We start from the raw sequence: 27,929 nt of genomic DNA, 5'->3' as shown, positions 1-27,929 counted from the left end.
GGCATGTAAACACATACGGTACATCTTATAGGCGGTTTAGGCTTCTGCATCAGTTTGACGCTGCAAGAGTTGGTAGTACCTCCGTTTGGTGGTAGCGTGTTTCTGCTTTAGTATTTCCGGCTTACAAACATTTGTACGATCCGTCTTTTGCAAAAGTTTCAGTCACCATTGTTAAAAGTGAAGCAGGAAGTAGAAACAAAAATTAACCCAACTGGCAAAGACAACAGAGTGCCGACGAGCGCACAAGTATAAATGTCTCACACCAGCGTAGGCTACGTACGTAGGTTACGGAGTCTATGTCCCGCAGTACCGTAAATGAGCCTTGATGCAGATCATTTTATTTACCGTCCTTGTAAACGTCACCACTGACATGACAAAGTCTCGAGATGAATGAATCCATTCTTAGCATGTCAGCATGTCATGTGTCAGAAGCAGCCGTCACCCCTCTCCATATGAATAAGGGCCGGGGCTTGTTCTGGTGCATCAACACGGCCGCTTCACGCTGCAGCCAAGAACCCCAAGGTCAACCCTGTCTCATCAATTTTACCGCAAGAGCAGATGCTTCTGTCTTTGAGTTTTTCTTCCAGAGAGCCTGCGAGGCTCAGCCTTGTAGCCCAGCGCTGGCCTGAGTTGGAGACAGAGGCTCCTAACAAGGAAAGGAGGTTTGCCGGTCTAAGGGCAGGGGCACGAGCCAGACGTATTTCAAATTTGCCCGGTGTGGTCGAGGGGGCCCTGTTCTCATTAAATTCAATTTCTTTTCCGTGGCTTGGAAGTGAGCAGAGAGTCACGGGTTCAAGATGCCTGGGCCCCGTTGTTAGAGCGCTGGCTGGTTTCCAGCCACTGAGCCGGAAAGATGAGCTAATGCCTCTGGAGTGGGAACACACAGGCGGAGCCCCGGATCACAGGCAAAGTGCAAAGGCACGGCAGGAGCAGCTCAACATGGAGGCTGACACTCCGGATTAGTTTGTGCCAACTTCCTGGTTTGAACTTTGGCCTTTAAGGCCTTTCAACTTTAACAACAATGGCAGGTTTTACTTTTAAGAGTTTTACTTTTAACTTTCAGCCAGGCGGTGATTAGCACTGATGCCTCACACCAAGAAGGTTCTGGGTTTGAATCCATGGGCCGACTGTGGTCTTTCTTTGTGGAGTTTGCATGTTCTCCCTGTGTCTGTGTGGTTTCTCTCCGGGTACTCCAGCTTCCTCCCACCGTCCAAAGACATGCTGGTTAGGTTCATTGGTGATTCTAAATTGACCGTAGGTGTGAGTGTGAATGGTTGTCTGTCTCTATGTGTTAGCACTGAGATAGACTGGAGACCTGTCCAGGGTGTGCCCCGCCTCTCGCCCCAATGACAGCTGGGATAGACTCCAGACACACTGCAAATAAGACTTTTTAATAAGACTTTAACTAAAGCATCAAAGCCTGAATAAATGTAGAAAATGTCTCTGTTTTGAAGTTAGTTATCTTGTCTTTTACTTTTTTTTTTTTAAACTGCATGTGAATGTAACTGACAGCAGACTCACTTTGCTCAGACACAATAAACCTGCACCAGTGAAACAAAACCTTTTTATGTGAAACTTGTTTTCCTTTCATAACACGGTGCGGCATATGGACCGGTCTGACAGCTCTGACGGTGTGAACACAGATTTGTTTTTAACGTTCAGTGCTGGCGTTATTCCATTTATTGTTGTCTATAACATCTGTGCGCGGCTGCTACAGTATAGTCACTGCTGTTAGGGTGCTTCCCAGACTGGAACCGGATTTAAATTATTATAATAATTCCTAGGGGTACTGGAATAGGACAAAACACAGCAGCACATGAAGCATGCCAAGTGATGCCTGTAGCACACGCCAGATGCTCCACACAGAGGTAGTCATCGAGAGGGAGTAGCATGTGCCATAGCTTCTTCTTTGAGTTGACTTCATCAAAATTGGCATCTTTCTGAACTCCTTTTTAACCTTAGTTGAATTCAGAACCCTGCGTACTTATCTTCCGACAAAGAGCTCGACATTTACATATGAGATACGAAGCCAAGCAGTGAAGTGATCATCAGCAGCGGAGGTGAAATGATGCGGCGAGCAGCAGTCGACCCTTCAGCACGCAGCTGCAAGAGGACAGAGGACGTGATCTTTTTACCACGATGCTTGATGCCTTGTTTAGCATATCTAACGAGTACAGACAGGAGAGGAGATCAGGAGCCGAATGAGTCCGTTTGTTATGTTTCAACAGCACTCCAAGACCTTCTGTTCTCCGGGCTTAACCCCTGGCTCCAAGTGGGCGCTTTACACGGGGATGTAAATTCCTGTCGGGGATAGCAAAGGCCAAAGTGCGCGTGCACAAGAGAGTTGCTAATAATTTATTGCGGTTGCCTTTTTATCTCAGGCTCTTGTTCGCAGTGGTCACCTCTTGTTCCTGTCTATTGTCAGACTTCTTTTGTCTTTGGCGGTTGAGTCGACAACACGTCGCGCTGCTCTTTTCACCGGCCTCCAAGCGGATTGAAATACAGAGCGAGATCTATCGAATTATCCCAAATCTTAGATGCTGAACAACAGCCCCGATAGCCGAGATCCATTATGTGCCATTGCTGTGAATTGCCGCTGTCGCCTGTTAAAAGATCTGCCGTTTGTTTAGTTTGACACTCTTCTCTCTCTTTATTATTACCAACAACAGGGGCCACCAAAGACATGGGGAAGATGCTTGGTGGGGAGGAGGAGAAGGATCCCGACGCCCAGAAAAAGGAGGAAGAAAGGCAAGAAGCCCTGAGGCAACAGGAAGAGGAGAGGAAGGCCAAATATGCAAAAATGGAGGCGGAGAGAGAAAACATCCGACAGGGCATCAGGGATAAGGTAAAAACACTTCAAAAAGTCGAATTAAATCCCACAAGTTAATCAATGCAACATTAAAAAAAAAAAAAAAAATCAAAAAGTGTCTGTGCATGAATCATCATCTAAAAATGCAGCAGTCTCTCTGGGTCAAGCGTTTTCCTGCATAGTTTTGTCTCAAACTAACTCCAGACTCCACATTTAGGAGTTGTCCAATACAGTCACAACCTTCTACAACAAACTGGCCAATACCAAACGCTGCAGAGAGTAGGAAGGGTATACCCTTCTTATTACGATTATGACAAACTGTTGTCAAGTTTCTGGTGAAGTAGAACCCAAATAGAGGACAGGCAACCAAAACGATTTTAATAAAAACTCAAAAAAACAGAATTGAGGTTGCTGCAGGGATGGCAGGTGAAGAAGAAACTGGTGAAGATCAGAAACCAAGAGGAGAACATGAGGAACTGGACAGCAAGAACAAAAGCATAACATCAGAGATGACTTGACAGAGACAAAGAAAAAAAAAAACAAGGGGAAGGAAAGGCAGGAGTATATATACACACCTGGTCAGAGGGGTTAATGAGACACAAGTGAAACTAATGAGGGCGGAGCACACAAGGAGAAACCAATCCACCAATCACAGAGGGGGGAAACACAGAAAGTAAAACAAGACAAGGAACACCAAGGAAGAACTTACAAAATAAAACAGGAAACCAAATAGACAAAAATAGACAAAGTAGTGTTGGTGCAAAGGATCGGGCCAACCCGCACTGAAGCAACACATTTACACCAATCAGCCACAACATTATGACCACTGACAGGTGAAGTAAATAACATTAACCATCTTGTGACAATTCAATGTTCTGCTGGGAAACTTCTGGACCTGGCATTCATTGGTGTGGCTGTTACTTAGACATGTAGCACCCACCTAGACCAGACCAGGCACCCCCACCCCATAGCAATGACACTCCTTGATGGCAGCAGCCATCCCCAGCAGGATGCAGCCTGACACAGACACACACACAAAAACACTTTAGGAACAACTAAAAAAAAAAAAACATGAAGAACAGCACAAGGTGTTGACCTGGCCTCCAAATTAACTAGATCCCAAACTGATCAAGTATCTGTGGGATGGTCTCTTGATTTGGTTTCTTCCAACTCTCAAAAAACATATTTATTCATTTAAATGCCCCACTATGATCACTAACTAGTTTAGCTTTGCCTGGTGGCCATTTGGTGTTGGACATGTGGAGTAGAGGGTACAGTAGGTTTGCCAGGATTTTCTCACTCTTAGATTCTAGGTCAATAAAAGCAGCGTGGCAGCAATGTCATAGGCCATAAAACAAGAACAATTATCTGAAAGATGCTGAAATGCTCGGTACAGCTTCAATGAACTGCAGACTTGAAGATTTTTTTCTGCATTTCACTGCTGTTTTGAAACCTTTTCACCCTAAACATTGCCTTTCAAGTATTAGTAATACAAAAGGAACATCACCAGTTGATGTACATTGCTGTTATACGTGCTCTGAATCTAGGAGTATGACGTTCTACCCAAAACTAATTAAGCCAAAGGAAGGAGGACACAGGGTTGCCTATATTAGGAAAAAAAAGCTGGCGCTGTTTAAATTAGTCACTTCAGTTTTGATCAGGTTTTTAACACGAGAGCACTGATCCCTAAAAATATACTCTGTGCCAGAGTTCAATCTTCAAAGCTTCAAAGCGATTCTTTCCCTTTTCACTGACTCTTTTTCTTTTGCGTGTCGCCAAGACCGTCTCGTCTTTGATAAAGTCCTGCTTAATATTTAATGAATCTGTAATGAAATGTTCAATGATAGTATCAAAGCTTGCAGTGAAATATTACAGGACACTTCTATCTGATGCTGCTTTGAATAACTGACTTTAATAGTCTTTGAAGGCTCTCAGGACTTTTCTCAAAACTTTTTCCCGTAAAACCGTCTATGGAGTTCTGGGATCAGCTCTTAACTCCATGGCGTGCCAACACAATTTTTATTTTTGGAACAATAGTGGAAGAAGAAGAAGAAGAAGCAGGGGGAAGAGAGAGCGATATGACAGCATGTCTTTGGGAAGCGCTTGATTATAGCGAGCTGAGGGAAGGGGGGTTGACTAAGCGTGACTGTCTACACTTCAAGCCTTTGTTACTGCGTTACACGTCTGAGGGAGAGGGAGACAGATTGCAAGAGGCTGAGACAGAGAAAGCAGAGAGTGGGGGAACACACCATGGGAGCAGAGGGAGGTAGAGAGGAGATATCCATCCACCAATCACTCAATGTTTTCTTTAATCGTAAAGTGGAGGAAACATTTGACAGGTGTTGAACTAAGACTTTTTGCTCAGCTAATCAGGATGCTTAGTTTAATTTATCTTGCCCAAATTTTCCGAAAATGACCACTATCAAAGTTTATATGTATCTACACCGTCTGGCCAAAAAAAAGTCACCACCTGGATTTAACTAATCAAATAGGTACGAGTTATTTAACCCCAACTGATGCAATGAGTAGCTTCTCATTTCTTAAACAACCATGTCTAAAGACACATCCTGTGGTCGTGGAAAAGATGTTAGTCTGTTTGAGAAGGGTCAAATAATTGGCATGCATCAAGCAGAGAAAACATCTAAGGAGATTGTAGAAACTACTAAAACTGGGTTAAGAACTGTCCAACGCATGATTAAAAACTGGAAGGATAGTGGAGAACCATCAGGGTAAGAAGAGAGGCAGATGAAGTGATGCACCCATCATGCCTAGTGTCTACTGTACAAGCCTGTGGGGGCAGTGCTATGATCTGGGGTTGCTGCAGTTGCTCAGGTCTAGGTTCAGCAACATTATGTGTCCAAAGAATGAGGTCAGCTGACTACCTGAATATACTGAATGACCAGGTTATTCCATCAATGGATTTTTTCTTCCCTGATGTTCACGGGCATATTCCAAGATGACAATGCCAGGATTCATGGGGCTCAGATTGTGAAAGAGTGGTTCAGGGAGCATGAGACATCATTTTCACACATGGATTGGCCACCACAGAGTCCAGACCTTAACCCCATTGAGAATCTTTGGGATGTGCTGGAGAAGGCTTTGTGCAGTGGTCAGACTCTCCCATCATCAATACAAGATCTTGGTGAAAAATGAATGCAACACTGGATGGAAATAAATCTGGTGACATAGAAAAAGCTTCTCGAAACAATGCCACAGAGAATGTGTGCTGTAATCAAAACTAAAGGCGGTCCAAAGAAGATCACTTTGCATTTTTTTTTATAGTTGCACAAAAGTTAATTGCTAATCTCCAGTGCAAAATAATTTTATAAAACCAACGGTTTAAATAAACCAGTGTATGTGACTATACTATAATTGTTGCAATTGCCACTTCAGTATTATTACATCTAGAAATTGGGTGCGTTTAAACAACCCTATATAATTCAACATAATATGGTATAAAATCCTTCCAATGGCCTCGGAGGACCAGCCTCAGTATAATCACAGTAAAAACTATTCCTACAAAATAAAGACAAGCATTCAGCTGGGGCCGTGGTTTTATTTGCCGATGCTCCCTGCTCGACTGTTGCCACGCTAAGGGCGACATTTGATTTGAAATTGAAAGATGATTAATTGCCTTTGTGTCACAAGACCAGGGATCTGACAGTATAATGTTATTAGCTGGCTCGGTTTAAGGAAGCAGCTTAAAGAGTCTCACTGGCTGCAGACGAAATCTCCCAAATCCAAACTGTTAGAGTTTTAATCCAGCAGCCCAGCACCAACCAGCTGTTGATCTCGCATGTTCTTTTGCAAGCATTCAGCTCATTGTGTGTGTTTATTCTCAAAAAGGTCTTTACAGTTTGTTTTTTATCATCACGTCTTTGGGAACTCAGAAAGACTATCTTTGATGCCGAAAAATAAAGATGAAAAAAAATTCATAGCTTTTGTAGATTTGATACTTTCTCCTGTTAGTTTTATTCATGCAGCCTTAATACCAATCAAAATTGTCTCTAGGCGCTTTACAGAGCACAAAGCCTGAAAACCCCCAGAGCAATCACTAAGGCGACGGCGGCAAGAAAAAAAAACTCCCTTGACAGCCTCAACCGTTCGACTCTAAAAACACACAGATGCTCCCGCTGCCACCCTGCACGGCTCTGCAGCCGAAATGGACACTAGTAGTCCTCCTTTAAGATATTTATGGCTCCAGAATCACATTAACGGGTGCCTGGGAAAGCATCGAGGAGGTCACAGAGGAGTCCGGCTCATTTTCCGCAATCTCCGCCTCGAGATCAACCATCACTCAGCCTCGTTGACCTTCCCGTGCACTGCAACCTTTTCCTTGACGTCCAAGCTGTATCGATTTTGCTCGACCTTAGGAACAAAAACAAAGCACAAAATAAACTTTATAGAATACTGAACGCCAGGCCCCGGACTCCAAATTAAAGCGTTCAATATCCTCTGGTTTTCAGAGTTAGAACTGCGGTAATACAATCCGCTCTCCATCTGTTTGGATTCATAAAAGCTTCAGGTTCCATTACGGTGCAGTGTTTGAAGTGACATGCTGCATTAGCGGGAAATTGTTTTAGCCTGTCCAGGCTTGTTTGTTTCATGTCGTTGTCATTGTCTTCTTTTTGGAACAGCAACCGTAAGAAGGCTGAGTTAGTTCCACACTAACTTAAATGCAACAAGGAAGGAACAGCTGAGTGATATCCTCAATTAAAGAGGAACGACAGGCTTGCACATAACCATGTCCTACTAAATTCTTTTCTTTAGTAGATTACTTCACCGAAGGTGCCGGTGAAACAGATTTTCCACCTGATGTTGTTCTCTCTAATCTTTTAAAGTGCAATTTTATGTCCTTTCTTCCCTGAAACACCCTCCTGATTTAGTCTGGTGAGGCTGCTGAGGGTTTTGTCAGCTAACTGTTGTCCAGAACACCTGCCGCGTGCTTCTGCCTCTGTAATTGGTCCATAAAATATCCAGGAAGGTGAAACTGGAGACAGCAGCAGCAGTTAAAAGCTTCCACATATGCCCACGAACACAATCAAAGAAACTTCTCTCTTGTCTTTTCTACGTCTAATTGCAGAAATTGATTTCTGTTCATGCAGAACCCAAATAGCTGCAGCATAAAGTGACTGTGTTTAACTCTATGGATGCAGCCTGAAGCTAATTTACTCAAATGACGAAATTGGAATTACTTCACAAGGAAATTTTTATTTTATTTTTTTCAAACCAATTTACCTCAGATTTTTTTTAAATATTCATGCCATGTTTCTATCTTTAGAGTAAACACTGATGTTTTGAGGTCAGCCACAGTTTTTACAGGAAATCTCTCACCAAAGAGACCAAAGGAGACGCGTTAGTGCAACAGAGGCTAGGATTTGTTTTGTATGACAAACTTAAAGCAAATAAAACCTTAAGACACCTTCTGGCGTCTAAAAATAGGAAAGTTTCTTCTTAATTTTACTCTTCTTGATTTGAATATTTGTTAGATTTGGGCCTAATCAGCAGCATGCACAGACTTTCTAAGGAGTTGAGGTTGAAAAAGGGACACCGTGCATAATGTAATGTAAAAAGCTTGTCTCTGAATCTGACCACACATATTTCTAACCCTAACTTCCCTAACCCTAACTAAGATGTACTTTTAAAAATTTTATTGATTTAAAATATGTTAACGTGGCATGGTGTACACAAAAGATGGCGTCAAGAAATTATTTTTTTTAATGTAAATTTTTGTTTAAAAAGGCGTAGGTTCATTTTTAGAAAGTAAAACACTTGGATAATTTAAGTTCTTTGGAAACCAATCCAAACAGACCACATCCAGTAAGTAGACTGCGTGTCTCTATCCTCTGATATCACCCATGGGAACATACTGCAATAACATGTAACACCTTTTAGGATTTGCGGCAGTGCTTTGGTAAAAGTTTGGATATGGGCTTAGGCAGAAAAACTACTTTGTTAGTTTTAGAGAAAGAAACATACTTTGATAACTATTTTGTTCTGGCTAGATGACCTTCATCACACAATTAAGGGTTTGAAATGATGGTGGTTAATAAAATTACTCCAAATTATCTTTTCACAACAGTTTCAAGGTTTCGGAGTTTTTTATTGTCATTCCAAACCATGGTACACGAAAGGGAACAAAACCAAGTACTGAGGGCTAGACAGAAAAGGATAAAATAATAAATCTAAAACAAAAAAACAAAATGAAACTAAATAATCTGAAAAAAAAAGACAAATAAACAACTTCAGTCAGTGGTCTAGTGTGTCCAATGTTTTGTTGACCCATCCGTCCACCTCGACCTCCTCCCTATTGCTTTATAACATATCAGACTTTCTCTTTTGCCTCTGTCATAATTACTGCAGCCACTAGATGGTGCTGTCATTTGAATGCTAACACTTTCTTCTACTGTTTGCCGAAGTTACAGATGCCAGGGTTTTTTTTATCTTCAGTTTAATAGAAAACATTGAACAAACCAATCTTGGAGAAATGGCTTACTATGGATTCTCCTTTTTCTACTTCCTGTGCAGTACGGCATCATATAAAAACATGCAAACAGGAAGCTTCAGTCAGTGGTCTAGTGTGTCCAATGTTTTGTTTACCCATCCGTCCACCTCAACCTCCTCCCTATTGCTTTATGATAACATCTCAGACTTTCTAGATTGGAACTAACCAATCTTGGATAAATGGCTTACTGTGGATTCTCCTTTTTTCTACTTCCTGTGCAGTACGGCATCAAGAAGAAGGAGGAGAAGGAAGCTGAGGCAGCGGCTGCTATGGAGCAGGCCTCCGAGGGCAGCCTCACCCGCCCGAAAAAGGCAGTTCCCACCGGCTGCGGCGACGAGGAGGAAGAAGAGAGCATCGTGGACACGGTCATGAAGTTCATCCCGGCGCCACTCATGGATATGTTCAATAAAAAGTAACCATGTTTTTGGGTGAAATGTGATCAACTTCTTACAACGTCCCATCTAATCAATGCTGTACCACTCTGCCCCGCCCGAACCTGCAGTCACACCTTCCTCCCCACCCCCTTACAACACAACACAACTTCTAAGCGTCCCGGATTCGCGCAACGTGCCATGATTTTGTCCTTGGATTAAACTATCTGATCTCAAACAGTGATTCATACTTTTTAAATGTCTCAAACAGAATTCTCTTTTAAAAAGTATGCAACACCGGATGGTTTTAACATCAAGGCGAACTGATGCCACGTTTCCAAAATGTCCGACACTTAGAACAAGATCAGACGCCACCCATCATCCACCCCTTTTTGTTTGTAAATAGCCTCGGTTATATAAAAGAGTACTATATATGAGTGAAATATGACGTATATCAAGATGACTAAAGAGTATAAGCCATATTTTTACCTTTTAAGAAATTATCCAAATCATATCGAAATTTGATTCAATTTCTTTTCCTGTTACGTTCTTGCTAATATTTGATACATGCGGTGTGTATATAAATAGTTGCATTTCTATTGGTTCCCCATTGTGAGGGTTCACCCCCCGCAAACCGTCCCTCTTGTGCTCTCACTAATTTACTGTGAATGTGTAACATGAGCAGCGGTGAAGTCAAATCAACATCTGGAAACCGGAGAGTGGAGGAACTCATTTGAGACCTTTTTGTTTTATTATTTTTTTGTGTTTTTTTTTTAAGCATGCAGTAAAGCGTTGTGAAGTGAAGTACATATATGGACGCCATTTCATTTGTTAATAAGTATAAAGCGAAATACATTGATATTTGAGGCAATAACTGGTTTTCCATTTTGATTTAATTGACATCTCTACCATGTACAGCAAGCGATAATTGACTCTGTGTCTGAAAATGTTCTTCCACGGGGAAAACTATAAACGTTCTCCATACATACGTTTTTTCTCGAAGATGGAAACTCTTTAAATCCTATTAATTCACTCGCTCTACATGTTCGTGGTTTGAAATTTGAGTTGAATGTCCAGCAGCAGGTGTCGCTTGCTCTGCTTTTGTAATAGGACGGTGTTAACGTTTTGACCGGGCTAGTTGATTTTCAGTTGTGTTCGCGTTTTCACGACTTTTTTTTTTGTACGAAAAAGAAGAAAAAAAAATCTTCACAAACACAAATGCGTGTGAACAGACAGTGACAATAGTGCAATATGTTGTTTTTCGAAAATGAAGTTGTCCTGTGTCCGTTGGTTTAACTGATGGGAGTCGAGTCCCGAATCAGCAATAACAGACAATCTTCATTGTTGCGTGTTTACAGTTACTCCTTAATGTGTTAGTCGGTGTTAAAGACGCGGTACGTGTCGACGTGCCGTTGTAAAAGTGACGCTTTTTGTAGGTCGGACATGTCCAGTTAGAGCAGAGGAAAGAGGGAAGGTGGGACGTTTTGTTTCGTGTCGTAAAAAAACGTTTCGGCCATGGAACGACGAGCACAACGAGGATTCGTGTTTCAACCGCAGGTTTTCGACAAACAAAAAATCATGCAGAGAAATGTGCTGAAATAACGTTTTTGTTTGGTTTTGTTTTTTATAAAAAGCCCTGTGCCCTGCATGAAAGATCCACAAGAAAGCATTTACCTGCTCCGTAGAGTCTCGCCCGTCCCGCAGGTAAAAATAACCGTAATGGCACAACTTTAAAGACGAGGGTGAAATCAAGTTATTCTCCATTATGCCTTGTTTTTTTATGTCTCCTTCATTCCACAGTGTCTTGTTAAAACATTCCAGATATTTCCGACATTCCTCCAGACTTGTGCTGGTAGCCTAATACACAGATTTACAGTAGGCCTCAGTAAATGCCTTTTTTTTAGCCTTTTACAACAATGAGTAGGCTGGGTGACTCGTTTTTTTTTGTTTTTTTCATGCTGTTACAACCCAGAAACGGATCCTTGAGTGAATCGAGTTAATGCAGAGAGTTATTTTAACTGCCATGTACAGAAAAAAAAATAAAAATCCCAACATTAAGTCTAAGGGGAAATTATAAATGTGCTGTTAGCAGTGATCAGTTAAATCTTGTGATAAATTTAGCCGGAAAACGTTTTTTGTGGTCCACTTGCGCACAGTAGCTGTCGGTGTGATTAAGGTTTTACTTCAAAACCAGCCACATTATCACTGTTTTTATTAATCTAGCTCGGCACAAATTCTAAACTCGTGTGTTCCCGTGGCGTAGGCAGGGGGAAATTAGCTTTTTCTCCGCGCTTTGTGAGTGAGCTTTGTAATCATGCTGAAGTTACTGGAGAAAAAAAAAAAACGTCAGCAGGCACGGCGTGGTACGGTCACCTGTAGAGCACATTTATTGAACTTCCTGTGATTTTAATGTACTTGTAAACTGCCTTCGCGAGCCGCTCGTTAGCCGCTAGTCTGCAGCCGATTCATGCGTCGTGCACTCAAATCCATTACCAGAACCAAAGAATAGTTGTGGTATTAGTAGTAGTAGTAGTAAACATGAGGTTTCATTTTATTTATTTCAATTTAGTTCCTGCATCTTTATTTTGAAATTCTCAGGTATTCTAGCTTTACGTTTTAATAGACGTTAACCATACCTAGCCTTCTCTTAATAATTAGCCTCTCTGCTAAAGGATTCAATGATTCCATTGATAGTGGCCTAGCAAGCCTTGAGCAAATTTTATTTATTTATTACGAGTGACATATCTCATGTTTGGCCCAAGAAAACACTAGAAAGCTACAATTACTGCCCCTGAAAAGGAACTCCCGGCCAAAACACCTAAGGATAAAACAAAAAAAAAACCATTAGCGTCTTCAGACCGCCGGTCTTTTCCAAACTGGCGCGCTCCTGAAATCGGATCGCCTCTCGCATCTCATCCACCAACGCCATCCCAAACTCATTTATCGCCGTCTTGTAAATGCCAATTGATTGCGCTCCAAATGGCTTTTAGACCACTGCCTGAAACAAACTGCCCCGAGTCATGCGTAATCAATATTTCGTCGTCCGGTAGGAGCCCACTACGCTCAACAACAGCCGTCAATGGGATTAAAAAAATTAAATAAATAAAAAAAAAAATGCCTGGAAAACGTGGCACTTAAAAAAAAAAAACCTCTTTTGATGTGACTTGAATGTAACTGTCTGACGTTTCTATCTTCTTGCATCTGTCTTTCTCTGTTTTGTACGTGTTGAGAAGATGTTTACTCTGGTGCAGTATTTTTTTATTTACTACTTTCTTGTCTGTAGCCGGTCCTGTTCCTGTCCTCTGGTGGTTGGTATTTTTGAGACAAAAAAAAAGAAAAAAAGAGACATGTTCACATGGTGCATTTGTTTTGTACTGCAAAATCTTCTCACCCTTCTCTCTCTCTTTCTCTCTCTCCCTCTCCCTATTTGTTGACAAAAATGTATGCATGCTAATGGTGTGCGATGTAGGCAAGGTTGTTGATATAATCGTTTCGTGTCCTCTCTGTGTTTCAAAGCGCCACCTGTTAGCCTCACTGCATGCCATTTTAGACAACTATTTCAGTCTGTAACTTTCCTGCAAAAATGGAATCACCGCACACTGAGAATAAAGTGATTTCATATAATTTTTCATCGTCTTGTGTTTCTGCATTCAAACAGTTCTGCGGCGGGCCCTTGGCCACTGCTGCCTGTGTGTAAAGATACTAAAATACATACGTATGAAACTAGTGGTAGAGGGATGTGGTGTACTTCTGGCTTGGTAGGAAGGATCATCCCTGACTTGTGAGACTGAGACGTTGACCTGCAGTCATGGATCGCATCCCATTGCATGGCATTTCGTTAAGGAAGTATGTGCAAAGACCTTCAATGTATATCACATGTTACTGTTTCTGTCGGTCAAACCCTGTTCTTCATCTCAACACGAATGTTGTTTCATATTTTTTTTTCTTTCTTTCTTTCCTTCGGAAGAAGTTTCAACATCTATTCAATAAAAGCGAAAAGGGCTGTAAACAGAATGCACTGTGTCATTCAAATCGTGATTGGAGAGAGAGCGAGAGAGAGCGAGAAAGAGAGAGAGGCCGCGACTCGTGGCCCTGTCGCCGCGAGTGCGCAGACATCAAACGGATGCAAATGGCGTCTCTCTCGTAGTGCGTTTGTCACAAGTGGGTCTGTGATATCGGCGAAACCTTTTTACATCAAACAAAATCCGCTGTAAAGATAATGGAGGAACGCCAGGCGAGAGGCATTAGGGATGGCAGCGACTTCTGAGTTGGGTTTAATTCCAGCGCAAAATAAAAAAAAATAATAAAATAATAAATAATGAGGCTGACATTAAAACCGAAACAAATCAATTACGACGCTTTGACATTTTCGAGTTCGTTGCATATCAGAGATATGAGTTGGATTTCAAGCATTACACCACGCAATCATTTATTCATCAACTGGTGTTTCACCTTTTAAAGCTGACATGCCGCTAAAGTGAGCTACCGCACTCCTGCCTTGTTTAAAAGATTTACAAAGAACCGAATGCACACTTAAGTTATTTAATTGCTCAGTGGATATATTGGAAGGATTTTCACTTGTCTGATCCATCAGACGACTCGGTTGTTTCCGTTGCGCTTCAAAAAGCACATGTGGTTCTGCAGAGCACAGGAGGGGGGGCAAAATCTTTCTCAGTCTGTTGCAACAGATGTTGAGTAATTTATGCTCTGCCAGCTCCTCACGCGCAAATACCCCCGGCTCACAGACAGGTTGTTATTATTAGCACTTTCGCAGGCATTAGCAGTAGTATGAAGATTAATAATTCAACACAATCTCCAGGATTTATGCAAATACAAAGCTCGCCGTGACTTTGGTACTACTAAGAGTATATACGGGGGTATAACACAACATCAAATGAAGCTGAAAAGATCTCAAGGCAAACACCGAACTCAGAGCAACAATATGCAAATTCATTTTGTCGTACAAAGAACGGTGTTCGCACATTTTATCAATCCTCCTCATTTGTCGGGTTTTCTTTTTCAGTATGACTGAGAGCTGGTTATGAATTTGCAATTAAAAGACTCATTCATGTTCTCTCTCAATAGTGAACTACTGTTTTTTACAACCTGGACCTTATTTCTGGCATAAAATACGATTGTTTACTCACCGTACTCAGCATATATCCATATAGTGGGAGTGAATGGGGCACCGAAACGCAGCCTCTAAATAACGCATTATCTGCCCCGAAACTCGTTCATTTCACCAATATTTTGTTATGATACGCTATTCCCCCTTGAGTCTGGAGTTACCTGTTATCATTATATGGGTGAGTAAACTGCCGTATTTTATGCCAGAAATAAGATCCAGGTTGTAAAAGACAGTAGTTCCGCTTTAAGGTCAATATTTTATGGAAATCAGTTTCGGGAGATGACGTACTCAAGCATTAAAAACAAAAGTTCTCAGGGAACTTCTCACCACTTCTTACCTTTCGTCATGTTGCTTAAAAGGTATTATTGGGATTAACATAAACCTCCATAAATCCTGGATCCCAGTCTACCTATAATGCCAATCGATAGCCTTAAAACACCTAGTAAATGCCAAGGTCTTTTAAAGCCTTAAGCCAAAGGCGAGATAACGCTGATGAAATCACTATGCCAGAATCTGCTGTCAGACTGTCTTCGCAGAGAGCCGTAAAGAATTGTTTTCACACAGGCAGCTCACTGATCAGTGAACTGGACTACCACTTGATATCATCTGTGCCTCGTGTGAAGGTTTTCAGACTACTCAATGGTCATTTGTCCAACACAGATTTGTTGCAATCGTGTTTTATTCAGCAGGTAGACTGATGGTGTGTCACTTTTTATGCCAATCATCTCATTGCTGGCGTAAGTATTTGCACATGTGCACATCTGGAACATAATTGCTTTATTAGTCTCTGCCTAGTTACTAAAAGCAGTTGGCTAGTCCATCACATTCAGTCTCTGTTCACTGGATCTCACTAATCTCCAGCTAGGACTTTTCAAACCATTTACTTTGACGTGGAAAATTTGGTTTCCGTCTACATCTACATTTTCATCTCGCTGACCTACTGAAACACAGCCAGCATGTTCTTCTTCCTGTCTTCCTTGCGTGCCATTTTATCCACACAGCCATTTCTCCAGACCCATTTTCTCTGTTTGGGACAGAACTGCAGAGACTCCAACGGCTTCAGTGTGCAGCTGCTTTTTCCACCACTTCAGGCTGTTGAGCACACACAAGGGTCTTGGCTCCTCCTTTGCAATAAAAGTCCACAAGTCCCCCCCTGCAGGAAATGGAGGTATAAATCAATTCCATTAGTATTCATGCTCTGAGGTAGCCTTTTCAAACCAAGCTGCCTTTGTGCTCTCTGAGCGGCACTCAGGCTACAGGAGAGCCATGGCTCTATTGGTGTCCTGTAGACATGCAGTAGTCAGTGTCAATTAACTGCTCTCCGCCGGGCACCGGCCCCTCGGCCCCATACGTGAGCCACTGTGTGCACCCTGCAACTTGAATTACAGCTACAGATACAAGTGATTTCTTTATTTTTAATGGTGGATAGTGATGATAGCTTCCGTGACAGTGACAGTGACAATTTATGGTGACTGTAATGACGAAGACTGAAAACGTTCTGATTCCATATGGACTGGAGTGCTAATTGGATGCTAATTGCTAATATGCAGCCAATCTGCATATTTTATACATGTAAACATTATACAAAAGCAACTGAAGCAACCTCTAAGTACATATAGCATTGGGCAACAGTACTTAGCTAGCATCCAACCAACTACTTTAAACTGAAAATATTCAACCAGATACCAGATGATTCTCCAAACCCATCCAGTGGCATTAGCAACAGGCAGCTGCATATTATGGTGTTACTGTCAAAGGAAGCATTACGCGTGATGACAGGGTGATTGTGGGAAACTGGTAAATGTGGGATGAAAGATATTATCACTTCTCACAGATAAAATTAACAGCTTTATTTTCCCTTGTATCATGGTTTGGGATTTTTATCTGACCAACAACTCTGACAACGGCCAAGCTGTCAAGGCCAATCAACAGTTTGAGTGAGAGTGTGAGAAGCTGATGTCCTGAGAGATCTGACACCATGCAATGTTTTGATCTCACGGGACGATATATTTGGTGGACTCAATGAGCTGCTAACCAGCACATACATGGCAGAAATTAGCCACTGAATGTTGGGGATATTGTTACAGGTAAAGGGCGAAGCACAAAAACCTTTTAAAGTTATGAGGGTGAACCATAAACTGTAGAAAGAGCGGACGCCAAACGAGATGCCAAAGCAAGTAGAGCTCCCCCCGGTGGTTGGCTGCAGTATAGGTCATAAGCTCCACCCCCTCCATGTTAGTAGACGGGACTTAGGCAGAAATTTTTCAAGGATGGTTTCTGTCATTTTAGGTTGTTAATATAATGAGAGTGCTTTTTGAGAAGTTTTGTTTTAGTTATTTGACGCAATAAAAACAGGATGTGATATCGTGATGACTGACAGTTGCCATGACTACTGCTCTGTGAATGCGGGATTAGGAGAAATTAATAATAAAATAAGTTAATAAGGTCGTCGATAACGCGTTTTCACTCTCAGACAATATTGCTCAGACTCTGGCTCCAAGATGGCATCGCCCATATCCTCAAGATGCTAGCGTCCATTTGACTAATGGGAGGAAGTGGAGATGCATCATCCATTTTTTCTACAGTCTGTGGTACGGACAGAGATTTGGTATGCTTCTTATGAACTTGTGCTTTAATAAAGGTATGAACAAAATATCTGCTGCTCCATGGACAGGTTGAGGAGGTTGTTTGTTCCTCAGGACATAAGACACTGCAACGCCTTCCTGTGAGGAACCAACTGGTTGGTGCCCCATTTCAAATGTGATGCAGCTTTACTACGTGCCACACACTGGCAACTGCCCAACCTCTACTTACCCTATTAGCACAAATTCCTGGCATATTGCGTTGTGCATTTCCATTTTCTTCCAACTCAAGTTGCAAAACCTGTAGCACCAGTTGGCGTCTGTCTTTGTCAGTGAGATTCTTTCCGCTTTCAGTGAAGCTGTGTATTATTATAGATATAATGTGTCCTTAAAGTCCATAAAGACTACAAGGACGGTGCACACGTTCAGTATCTTTACATACAGCATGGTTTGAGCAGCTTTAGATGGAAATGCACAGTAAAACCAGGAATGCATGACAAACAGTATTGAATCTCTACCGTATAACCAATGCAGTGGACGTATCACAGGCACCACAAAGATATGCACGGTGATCCACTTACGATTTCCATATTTTGATTATATGCAAATGAACTTTTGAGAGGTAATGTGATTCTTTTCAAATCCATCAGACTGTTTGACTGTCGCCACTTGGGGAAAAAAAACCCTGCCTCATTCAGCTCCTCAACTGGGGCGACCTCGACGGGTATCGCAGCATCCTGGGGAGACTCTGATTGACAAGTCTGTTGACACGAGATTGCGGCGGCCGCGGCGGCTCAGATGAAGCTATAATAGGTCCATTTAGTGAGTAAAGTAGCTGGGGAGCTTCCCAACCCATATGAGCAACCGACATGGGAGCTACTTTTCCATCCACCTCGGTGGCAAGAGGTCTGACGTATTATAGGACATTTAATTCAAGCACAGGACTCACAGGGGCCAGTCCTCCGTTTCACTGTGTTAAAAAGAGCAGACAAATGGACTGAAAAGGATTTAAAAAGTTGGGTTAAAGAGCACTCCTGACCTCAATTAGTGAGCATTTCTCCTCTGAGTCTGAAGTGCTAGCTGGCACATGATGACGCTAAGCCTTCATGTGCCCAGTGTCCTCTGGTTTAGAGACCATGCATTATATATAAAACTTCCCCTCTTTCTCTCTCTCTCTCTCTCTCCATAAATAGAAGATATAGGCTGGGAGCATGAATACTGCATGTTCCTCCATAAGGAATTCAAGGGAGGTAAACAGGATGTTTTGTTCTGTCTATAAATACTGCTGTGCTCCAGTAACGTTTCCCTCCAGGAAGCTGTCAGTCCCACACTGGTGTGATGTGCTGCTTCAACACAGCAACGATAAAAAAGAAAGAAAGACTTCATCTGACATTTAGTCAACCAGCTGTGGAGTAGATTCAACTAATGTGTCTCAGGGTTTAATAGATAGACAGATAAATATGTCTCATATAATGAGTTATATGCAAATATGTAGAGAAATATACTCCCTTCAGCCACAACATTATGACCATATTCCTAATATTGTGCAGGGAATGGACACGGACCTTCTGAGGGTGTCCTGTGGTGTCTGGCTACACAATGTTGTTAGTGGGGGGGCCTTTGAGGGGAGGGGCCTCTGTGGATCATCCCACAGATACTTGATCAGTTTGGGATCTAGTGCAGGGATGGGCAACTAGCGACCTCCAGCAGCGACTGCACTTTCTGAGAGTGCTTCGAAAATATGGCCTGGAGCAGAAGCTCTTGATGTTCTTCTACCACGCCACGGTAGAGAGTGTGTGCTACATCTCGGTGTGCTGTGCTGTGCTGTGCTCTCTGTTCGACCAAAATAAAGCTGCAGAGGGTCATAAAAATGGCAGAAAAATAAACTACTATTGGCTGCAAGGTGCCTTCACCGGAGGTTATCAGCGACCAGCTCCCTATGCCTTTGCAGAGCCGTTATGATGGAACGCTTCCATCCAGGACATGAACTGTTCTCCCTCCTGCCCAGAAGATACAAGAAGCGTGAAAGCACTGACACACTGACAGATTTAAAAACAGTTTTAACCCCCGGGCCATCAGGCTGTCAAATCAAAAACCTACTCTGCCGTTCCAGTGCCATATTTAACTACAGTATTTTATTCACGTGTTACATTACTTAGCAACCTCATTTTATTATGGACTTTGCTCCAGCCGTTCTCGTACATACAGCCACATATATCTAGAACTTAGTTTAACAATTCCAGTCACAGCTGGAAATGCTGAGTGAAAAGCACAGTTCCAGTTCCCTCTGACGGAAGCTGCAGGTGAGTCAGACTATTGAAAACTGATCAAATATACACTGACTATGTTCTCTGCATTAAACAAATGCATTTGTGCACAAAGAGCTTATGCACTTAAAGCAGTGGGAAGTCATTTAAGGCACCCAGGGAGCTGTTTTAGGGGTTAGGTGTTTCATTTAAGGGCTCTTAAGGCGTAGATGTATAAAGCCAGGAGTCCACAGCTCACACAGTCACTTGTCGTTAGCCAACAAGACACTGACTAATGACCCGAGTGTTTAAGGTGAAAAGTGTGACTGGATTTAGCATTAGCATAGTGCCACAACATTATGACCACTGACAGGAGAAGTGAATAACATTGACCATCTTGTGACAGTTCAATGTTCTGCTGGGAAACTTCTGGACCTGGCATTCATTGGTGTGGATGTCACTTAGACATGTAGCATCCACCTAGACCAGACCAGGCACCCCCACCCCATAGCAATGACACTCCTTGATGGCAGCAGCCATTCCCAGCAGGACGTAACCACAAAAACGCTTTAGGAACAACTCAAAAAACATGAAGAACAGCACAAGGTGTTGACCTGGCCTCCAAATTCACGAGATCCCAAACTGATCAAGTATCTGTGGGATGATCCACAGAGGCCCCTCCCCTCAAAGCCCCCCCACTAACAACATTCTGTTGCCAGACACCACAGGACACCCTCAGAAGGTCCATGTCCATTCTCTGATGAGTCACCACAAGGGAGACCTGCACAATATTAGGAAGGTGGTCATAATGTGTTTTCACGCTGTCCTTAGGTGGAATCATACCATAAAGACTTTAGTAGTAAGCACACATTATAGAATAGGTTGTGGTGTAGCATGCATTTAACTCACATGACTGATCAGCTGTTTTAGCTTCTGGAAAAGAAGGAGAAGAAGAAGAAGAAGAAGAAGAAGAAGTCCATCCTGTGTGTATGATACCTTGTCACATTGTTCCAGCTCTGTGCATTAAAATCTCTCCATTTCTTGGTCCTCATCTCTTTCCAGCACAAACCAGGGCCAGTACTAGCCGCTATTAAAGCATAATTACAACTCACAGAACTGAAAACAGTAACCCTGAGCACCTCTCCTCGTTTTCTCTGGTTTCTCTGGCAACTGCTTGTGTCTCTCTTTTTTGATTTTTCTGGAAGCAGCAATTGTTCAGCTGCCACGAATTACCTGCCGACTTCTTTTCTAAACTCTGGTCTACTGCCCTTCCAAAAAACAAAAACTGTACTCTACATGATATGCTCATAAACAGGCCGACTCGTAGGATGGCGTCACAGACTCGGATTTGGCTTCCTCGCGCGATGTGCGAAATATTACGACACATTTTCCCTGAGCTCAATCTTACTTTTCAGAAAGTGCTCTTTTGGATTAAGCTCTGCTGAGCTGCAAAATTGAACTGCCAGTCGTCTATGGAAATTTGATAACGCAGAGTAATGCCCTGAGCCTGACATCTGGATTTTGACTCTGAGGCAGCCGTGGCAGCGAGCGGTGTGAAGTAAATCACCCTCTGTACGGCTATCAAGGGGTTGGCCGTGTTACTGAAGAGGGGAAAAGAGAAAAGGGAGATGTCTGAGATAAATATTTTGCTGGTTCCCGATTGGAAACACTGTGATATCTTATTACCAGCCTGTTTTGATGGAGCACCTGGGAGTCCTCAGCCCCAAGTTCTCCTTGTTGCGTCTCGGAGTCCGCCCACACTTCCCCTGGTTCGGGCCGGAGCTGTGGCTGTTTGATCCGCCCAGAAAACCAATTACACATAGCAGGCAGCCTAATTGTCTCAAATTTAATTTAAGGCATTCATTTGTTCCACCGTCAAGAGATGGGCGAAGATTTATGCAGACGATGCCTGTGCTGCTTCGAGCAAACGGGCAGCTTTGAAATTGAAATGCTCCCTTTTGTGTGAGATGAAGCACTGGGCAGCTCATGATGTTAAATCAGAAGTCAGTGGCTTACAGGGGAGGACATTTAATTTGAAAGGCTAGACAATGCAGTGAATTTTAAGACATTTATGAGCTTAAAACTCAACATTCCTTATTACTTCGAATAATCTAATGTGCCACGGCTCTGCCTTGAATAGTTAACCTCAGGATTCAAATTGCGAATTTCATCTCCGTGCTCTGGGAGATTAATTTAATTCACCGCAGACAAAAGGAACGAATCATTAAAACGTTCAGAGAAGTTCTGTTATAATCTGAAACTAAAGTTACCTTATTTTACTTTTTGTTTTTTTTGAAGTATGTCAAAACAGATACCTCATTATAAACTAGGACAGTTAGCGAACATTGGGTGTTGTCTAATTGGAGATGAAAATGGGACAGCAGGACTTTTTTTTGGCACGCTCCTTATCTGTGACACCATATGGATGTTTAGCTCTGGCAAGAATCAACTGACAAAGGTGGACAGGATGGCTGTGCTGATATTCGGGAGGATTTTTAGGATTTTTTCGACCCAAAAATCACAGAGCAGATAAAACGTGGATAATATAGGTGATAATACGAGTCTAAAGCTGTCACCGCTCACAGAGCTGCAGCGTGCAAGGGGCAAAACTTGCATGTTTATGCCTTTTTAGGACCCAATGAAGCCTACGAAAGCGGGCATTTTCTTTAATTAAAAACAAAATCAGAGCGGTGGCATTTTGGGGACAAGCTTTTTTCAATAAACACATTCAAATATGCATGTGGCGTTATTACGAGGCGCTCATTAAGGCGGCGAGTCGGCGTGAGCTTGCTTGAATGCGTGTAAAAAAAACAACAACGTGCGGTTTACTCGACAGATTCTCACGGTGTAAATTGTACCTAAAAATAGAAACAGAGAGAGAGGTTGAGGTGGCAAGCGAAGTTATTAACTGAACAGCCGCACGACGTGTGAGAGCTGAGCATTGTGACGTAGGAGCCGGCAAGAACGGCCACGCTCCGCTCGCCGAAGTGTCAACAAAGTGTTGGAGAGGAGCGGTGTGGAGGGTTATAATTGGGAAAGGGAAGAAGAAGAAGAAGAGCGTCCCACTTTCACACTGCAGTCGCCATTAGACCTTTGGGAGTATCAAAGCGCGCACAGAAGTCATGATTCATGTCACACTTGGATTCCAGGAAATGGGTAATGCACTTTCCTGTTCCCTCAGAATTGTCGGTGGCCAAAAAATTTTCCCCCAGTCCCTGCAGTATTTCGATATAACAACTTTTGCATTTCTCTGCAATTTCGGTTACGTCACTTCAAGTTTTGTGTTTCTTGCAATATTCCGCATTCCCTTGCATCAATCCCTTCTGATCTGATCCGCACACAAAGGCTCGAGCTGCCTTACGATACGGTGTCATGTATTATGTAGTGACACTGCCGGTTAGGGCCGCGGCGCATGTGGGCGCGCCCCTCATCTGTGGCTGCTCGGCGGCAATCAGCGACAGATAATTAGAGGAGTTCACTCAGGTCTCTTATCCGCTGCTTCTGAGGCTGATTGAGGGGAAGACGCGGCCGCTGTGATTATGACAGAAGCCATGGGATGACATAGCCGAGGCAGTTGATGACATTGTGACTGCAGCCGTGACTGCGCTTTGGTCGCTCTGATTATGTGTGTGGCACACGAGCTCCTGTAGGGGCAGGAGGACGCATTTGTAAATCTAAAAGTATAGCACCACAGGCTCAGGCCCCGTGTTTCTGAGCAGTGCTTTAATGTTGTTGCATCCCCAGCCATCGCCATCTTGGCAGTACCTGACTCCACCTGACTCCAGGCTAAGATGTGGATCATGAACCTGCGAGGACGCCCAGCTGTCACTCAAAGCAGCCATGCCCTTATTTATCCATAAAAAAGCCAGGGGTGTGGAACATACGGGCCTGGGGCCAAAACCGTCCCGCCAGATGGGCAGAATGGAAGTGTGAAAGTTACAGTGAAGACATTACCTGCAATTTTTCAATAAAAGTAACTGCTGTTCCTAATTTGTCCACTAGGGGTCACACTGTATTAGTAAGAGTTGCAGATATAACGAAAAAATATGAGGTTTTGAAGCAAGCACCATTATGGATTCAGATATTAAACATGCTAACTGATTATACAGATTAACGACTTCATCTTCGTCTTCTCCCGCTTATCTGGGTCCGAATCGCAGGGACAGCAGCCTCAGCAGGGAAGTCCAGGCAGCCCTCTCCCCAGTCACTTCCACCAGCTCCTCTGAAGGAACCCCCAGGAGTTCCCAGGCCAGACGAGAGATATAATCCCTCCATCGTGTCCTCGGTGAGCCCCAAGGTCTCCTTCCGGTGGGACATGCCCGAAACACCTCTCCCGGGAGGCATCCTTACCAGATGCCCTAGCCACCTCAACTGAGGTAGAGGAGCAGCGGTTCTACTCTGAGCTCCTCCCCTGTGTCCGAGCTCTAAGGCTGAGCCCGGCCACCCTACAAAGGAAACTAATTTCAAACGCTTGTATTCGCAATCTCGTTCTTTCGGTCATTAGCCAAATTTCATGACCATAGGGGAGGGTCGGAACGTAGATCGACCGGTAAATTGAGAGCTTCGCCTTTCGACACTCTCTTTATCACGACAGACCGGTTAAGCGCCTGCATCACTGCAGACACCGCTCCGATCCGCCGAACCTATTACGACCCTAAAATTGACAGAAACCATCCTCGAAAAAATATGAGACATGTACCTTAGTGTTTTAGCTTTATCTTGTGACCTATACTGTAGTCAGCCACCAGGGGGAGCTCCACATGCTTTGGCTTCACTTTTTAGCAGCTGTCATGGCGTCCACTTTTTTTACAGTCTATGGGATTAATTTACCACTGGAGCCAAGTGGCCATTCAAGGAACTGCAGTAGTTAGCACCTCTTGTTCATTTTTCAGCTTCAGAGTTTGCCACTTGATAAAGAGTAGTCACAGCACAGCTAACAAATCCATATTCACAGACAAACCGGACATTTTGGTCGAGGGTGTCGTTTTATTGCAACACAGAACATAGTGACACAGATCTAGATCAGAAGGAAATATCCCAACACCGTCCTTCAGTGTGGATGTGCAGAGACTTTTTTACCCTTCTGTTACTTCAAGAGAAAGACGGCTGTGTGACCCCATGCAAACAGACTGAGGAGATAAAGAAAGCGTCTTTGTGTCCGTGCAGTCTCCACATTACCACAGCACAAATAGAAACGCGGCGACTGGACCTTATTACCTCAGACGACATGGTGAGAAAATACCTTATTTTTTCTCTTACAATAGCAGCGTCGCACAAAAGACGCCCTGCGAAATGTTTGTCTCTTTAGCTCCGACGTTTTAATTGGATTTCTTTGAGAGTTCGTATTAACCTCACGGGGCCTCTGCCTCTGGCCCGACACCCTGCTTCAACCTGCTTCTCTGCGAGGCTGATTAAATCGCTCCGTGTTTCTTTGGGGCCGTTTTTCATCATGTCTGGGCTCGCTTTTGATTGATTCTTGTTTCGCAAACAAGAAGTGTGGTGGGGTCGCAGGGGGATTCGTCCAGGGATCTGGATACACGTGCGTTTCATCGAGCACAAGAAGGATTCTCTACAATTCAAGCAGAATTACGTCTGATCCTGAACACCTTTTGCAAAGAAGTTCTGCAATTTCTTCCATGCACTTCATTTTGTCGTGTACAGCATCGATGCAGATAAACTTGCAGCACAAGGTACATGCATACATACTTTATTTAAAAATAAAATGACAAGTGTGGTAGTTTTCAGTGCACTCATGAAGGAAGTCCTATCTGATATTTAATTAGCCTGCTCATTTAAATTTCATTTGGCTTAACGTCAGTACCATTCCTATTCTTGGGCCTCATAAATATTCAGTTCATCCTCAATTATCTTGATTATAATCAAGTGTTTGAGGATCTCGTGTAATTAAATGCTGAAGGGGTGATGAAATTTATCCTCTTTTTCTAATATTCAGAATTCAATCAGATTTCTCAGATGATTGTATTACGTCCCTAGGAGGATCTAGGTTTGGAACCATACTTTCATAAATTTTCCTAAGACACTAAGAGACTGAAATTCTAAATAACTAGCCCTCAACTAGTTTCCGTCAGCTTTCCTGGGAACGCCAGGGACCACCCGAGGGTTACCGCACAAGGCGAATGGTCACGCCAGCACCCGGAGGCTTTCTACACACCAGGCAAGTTCTAAAACATTCAAACACCAGCTTGACCCTGCTAACTTCTAAGAAAAAACAACATCTGCTGCAAGCTAGACTTTGCATAATCCGTATTCTCTCACCCTAAAAGAAAAAGAAAAACTCCAGCAGTCGGTCTCCACAACAAAAAGATTCAAAAGATATCCGAGACAAGCTCCTATTTATGTTACGACCGAACTCGGGGGGCTGCAACGTAAAGTGGAGACATGTGATGGAGTTACAAAAATAAGGGTTTATTTCAAGAGGCAACAGGTGAAACATGGTGCAGCTGAAAAGTGGTCGTCTTCAACAGCCTCCTTCGTCCACATCTTCCCATGTGTGGCTGGTTAAGGTGATTAAGCACAAGCACAGCCAGTGCAAGGCCAGCGGAGGTGCAGAGGGGACGATTTTAAAGACTTTCGTGTTGATTAAAATGCTGTAAAATTGTATTCTTTGTGTGTTTTTCTTTCAAGTCCGAGTCCAAGTTAGATTATTTCTGAAATCATTACTATTTGATTTATATTTCTGTGCATGCAGTGCAGTGGAAACATGGCTCCAGCTTCGGATCCATGCTGGGTGTTCAGCGGCGCCCTAAAGCAAAAAAAAAAAAAAAAGAGAAGAAGAGCAGTGCCCTGGTTTCTGTGAGGACCAGTGGAGTGAACAGACCCTTAAACATTGATGTGGAAGACGCACACATGTGCATCATGTCCTTTAGCTCTAACAGCATGGATTGCTTTTAGTCACCTCCAGCAAAGACTTGCATGTCAGGCTCTGCCAGGGTAAGAAGCGTGCATGCTAAATAAGCCGCAGCTCTGGATTTACTATCTATCCTGTGATAACGAGAAGGATAGGTGAATAAAATTTGCGCTGCAGCTCATTTCACAGAGCGCTCATTCCTCCCATCGACTGCTATCCAAAGCGTATGGCAAACCGTGTCCGTGTGGAGAGCCATAGTTAGCCACGAATGCACAAATGACAAGATTTACAGTCGAGAGCGCTCAACCACTCCGAGTCCAGCTGTGACAAAACTGTGAAGGCATACTGGGAAGATCTCATTAATTTTCTATCATGGACCCATAAGATGTCTGGTTCCCCCTCCCTGATGATGTGTGACAGCTGCCAAGTATTTATTTTTTTAATCTCGTCATAGGGGGATTGAAGAATTATCACTGTGCAACAGGGAGGAAGCTGACACATCGATCCAAGTGGGGGCTGTACTGTTCCAGAGAGGACACTGGGCAGCATGTCAGGCCACGTTCGGCCTGATTTAGTAGTTTGCAGAGCCTGGATCACACCTAGCAGAAAGATATCCTGCAACAATATGTCATCTGTGGTTATTTTAGGGGATTAATAAAACACTAAAGTCGTAAGAGCAGTAATGTATTTAACTGCTAAGCTTACATATCGCTCCTGACACAATCATTAACATCCTTGCCTTGCATTCTGCAGGGCTCCTGTTTTAGATGGCGGTTCCTGTTGCTGGTAGACGTTTCATGTGCACGGCATCAAGTAAACTACCTGACAGGTGTACAGGTGGGCTGCTTTTGGCACAGAGTCTGCAAAGCTGTTCCAGTTCCAGTTAACTATTTTTCAGTTACAAGTTTTAATTAACTTCATATGTGTTAGCTGTTGTTGCTGGATTTGGCCGGATGAGACAAGAAAACTAAGAATGGGGTACACCTTGGACGGGGTACACCCTGGACAGGTCTCCAGTCCATCACAGGGCCTGGACATTCTATGCATACCTAATATGAAATGTTTTTGAAAAAAAAATTTTATTTACATCCAGTAGACTCAGCTTATGCATACAAACTTTAATTTTGCAGGAGGTTAATGAACGTGCTTTGTGACACGTGTGCAGATATGCAATTAAAATGAAGATCTCAGAGGAAAATAAAACATCCGCTTTTCCGAATTTGCTTCTGTGAAATCAAATACACTGCAAACAATTTCCCTCATCAAGACAATTTTGCGACAGCGGCTGCATCGTTTCCACCGCAAATTAGATTCATTCCACTCCCAAGTCGGCTTTCATTTGCCTCGATTCCAGCGCTGCATGTGTTGTCCTTCCTTTTACGTGACTTATTTATCATACATTTGTAAAAACATTCATTTG

General features: G+C 43.0%; 1 protein-coding gene across 1 annotated transcript in view; it reads left to right on the top strand.

The window, feature by feature from the left end:
* LOC311491526 (complexin-2-like) overlaps nucleotides 1–9,730 on the top strand; it is a gene marked incomplete at both ends in the record, with an annotated part of 51,700 nt that extends 41,970 nt beyond the window's left edge. Inside the window, 2 exons of the mRNA XM_084549462.1 lie at nucleotides 2,670–2,845; nucleotides 9,536–9,730. Coding sequence (XP_084405588.1) covers nucleotides 2,670–2,845; nucleotides 9,536–9,730 — 371 coding nt within the window. The remainder of the gene's footprint in view (nucleotides 1–2,669; nucleotides 2,846–9,535) is intronic.
* Nucleotides 9,731–27,929: the final 18,199 nt, after the last annotated feature.

This window comes from Chelon labrosus (assembly GCF_963514085.1).
Source record: "Chelon labrosus genome assembly, chromosome: 8".
NCBI classification, from domain to species: Eukaryota; Metazoa; Chordata; class Actinopteri; order Mugiliformes; family Mugilidae; genus Chelon; species Chelon labrosus.
This window is presented reverse-complemented; position numbering and strand designations above follow the sequence as displayed.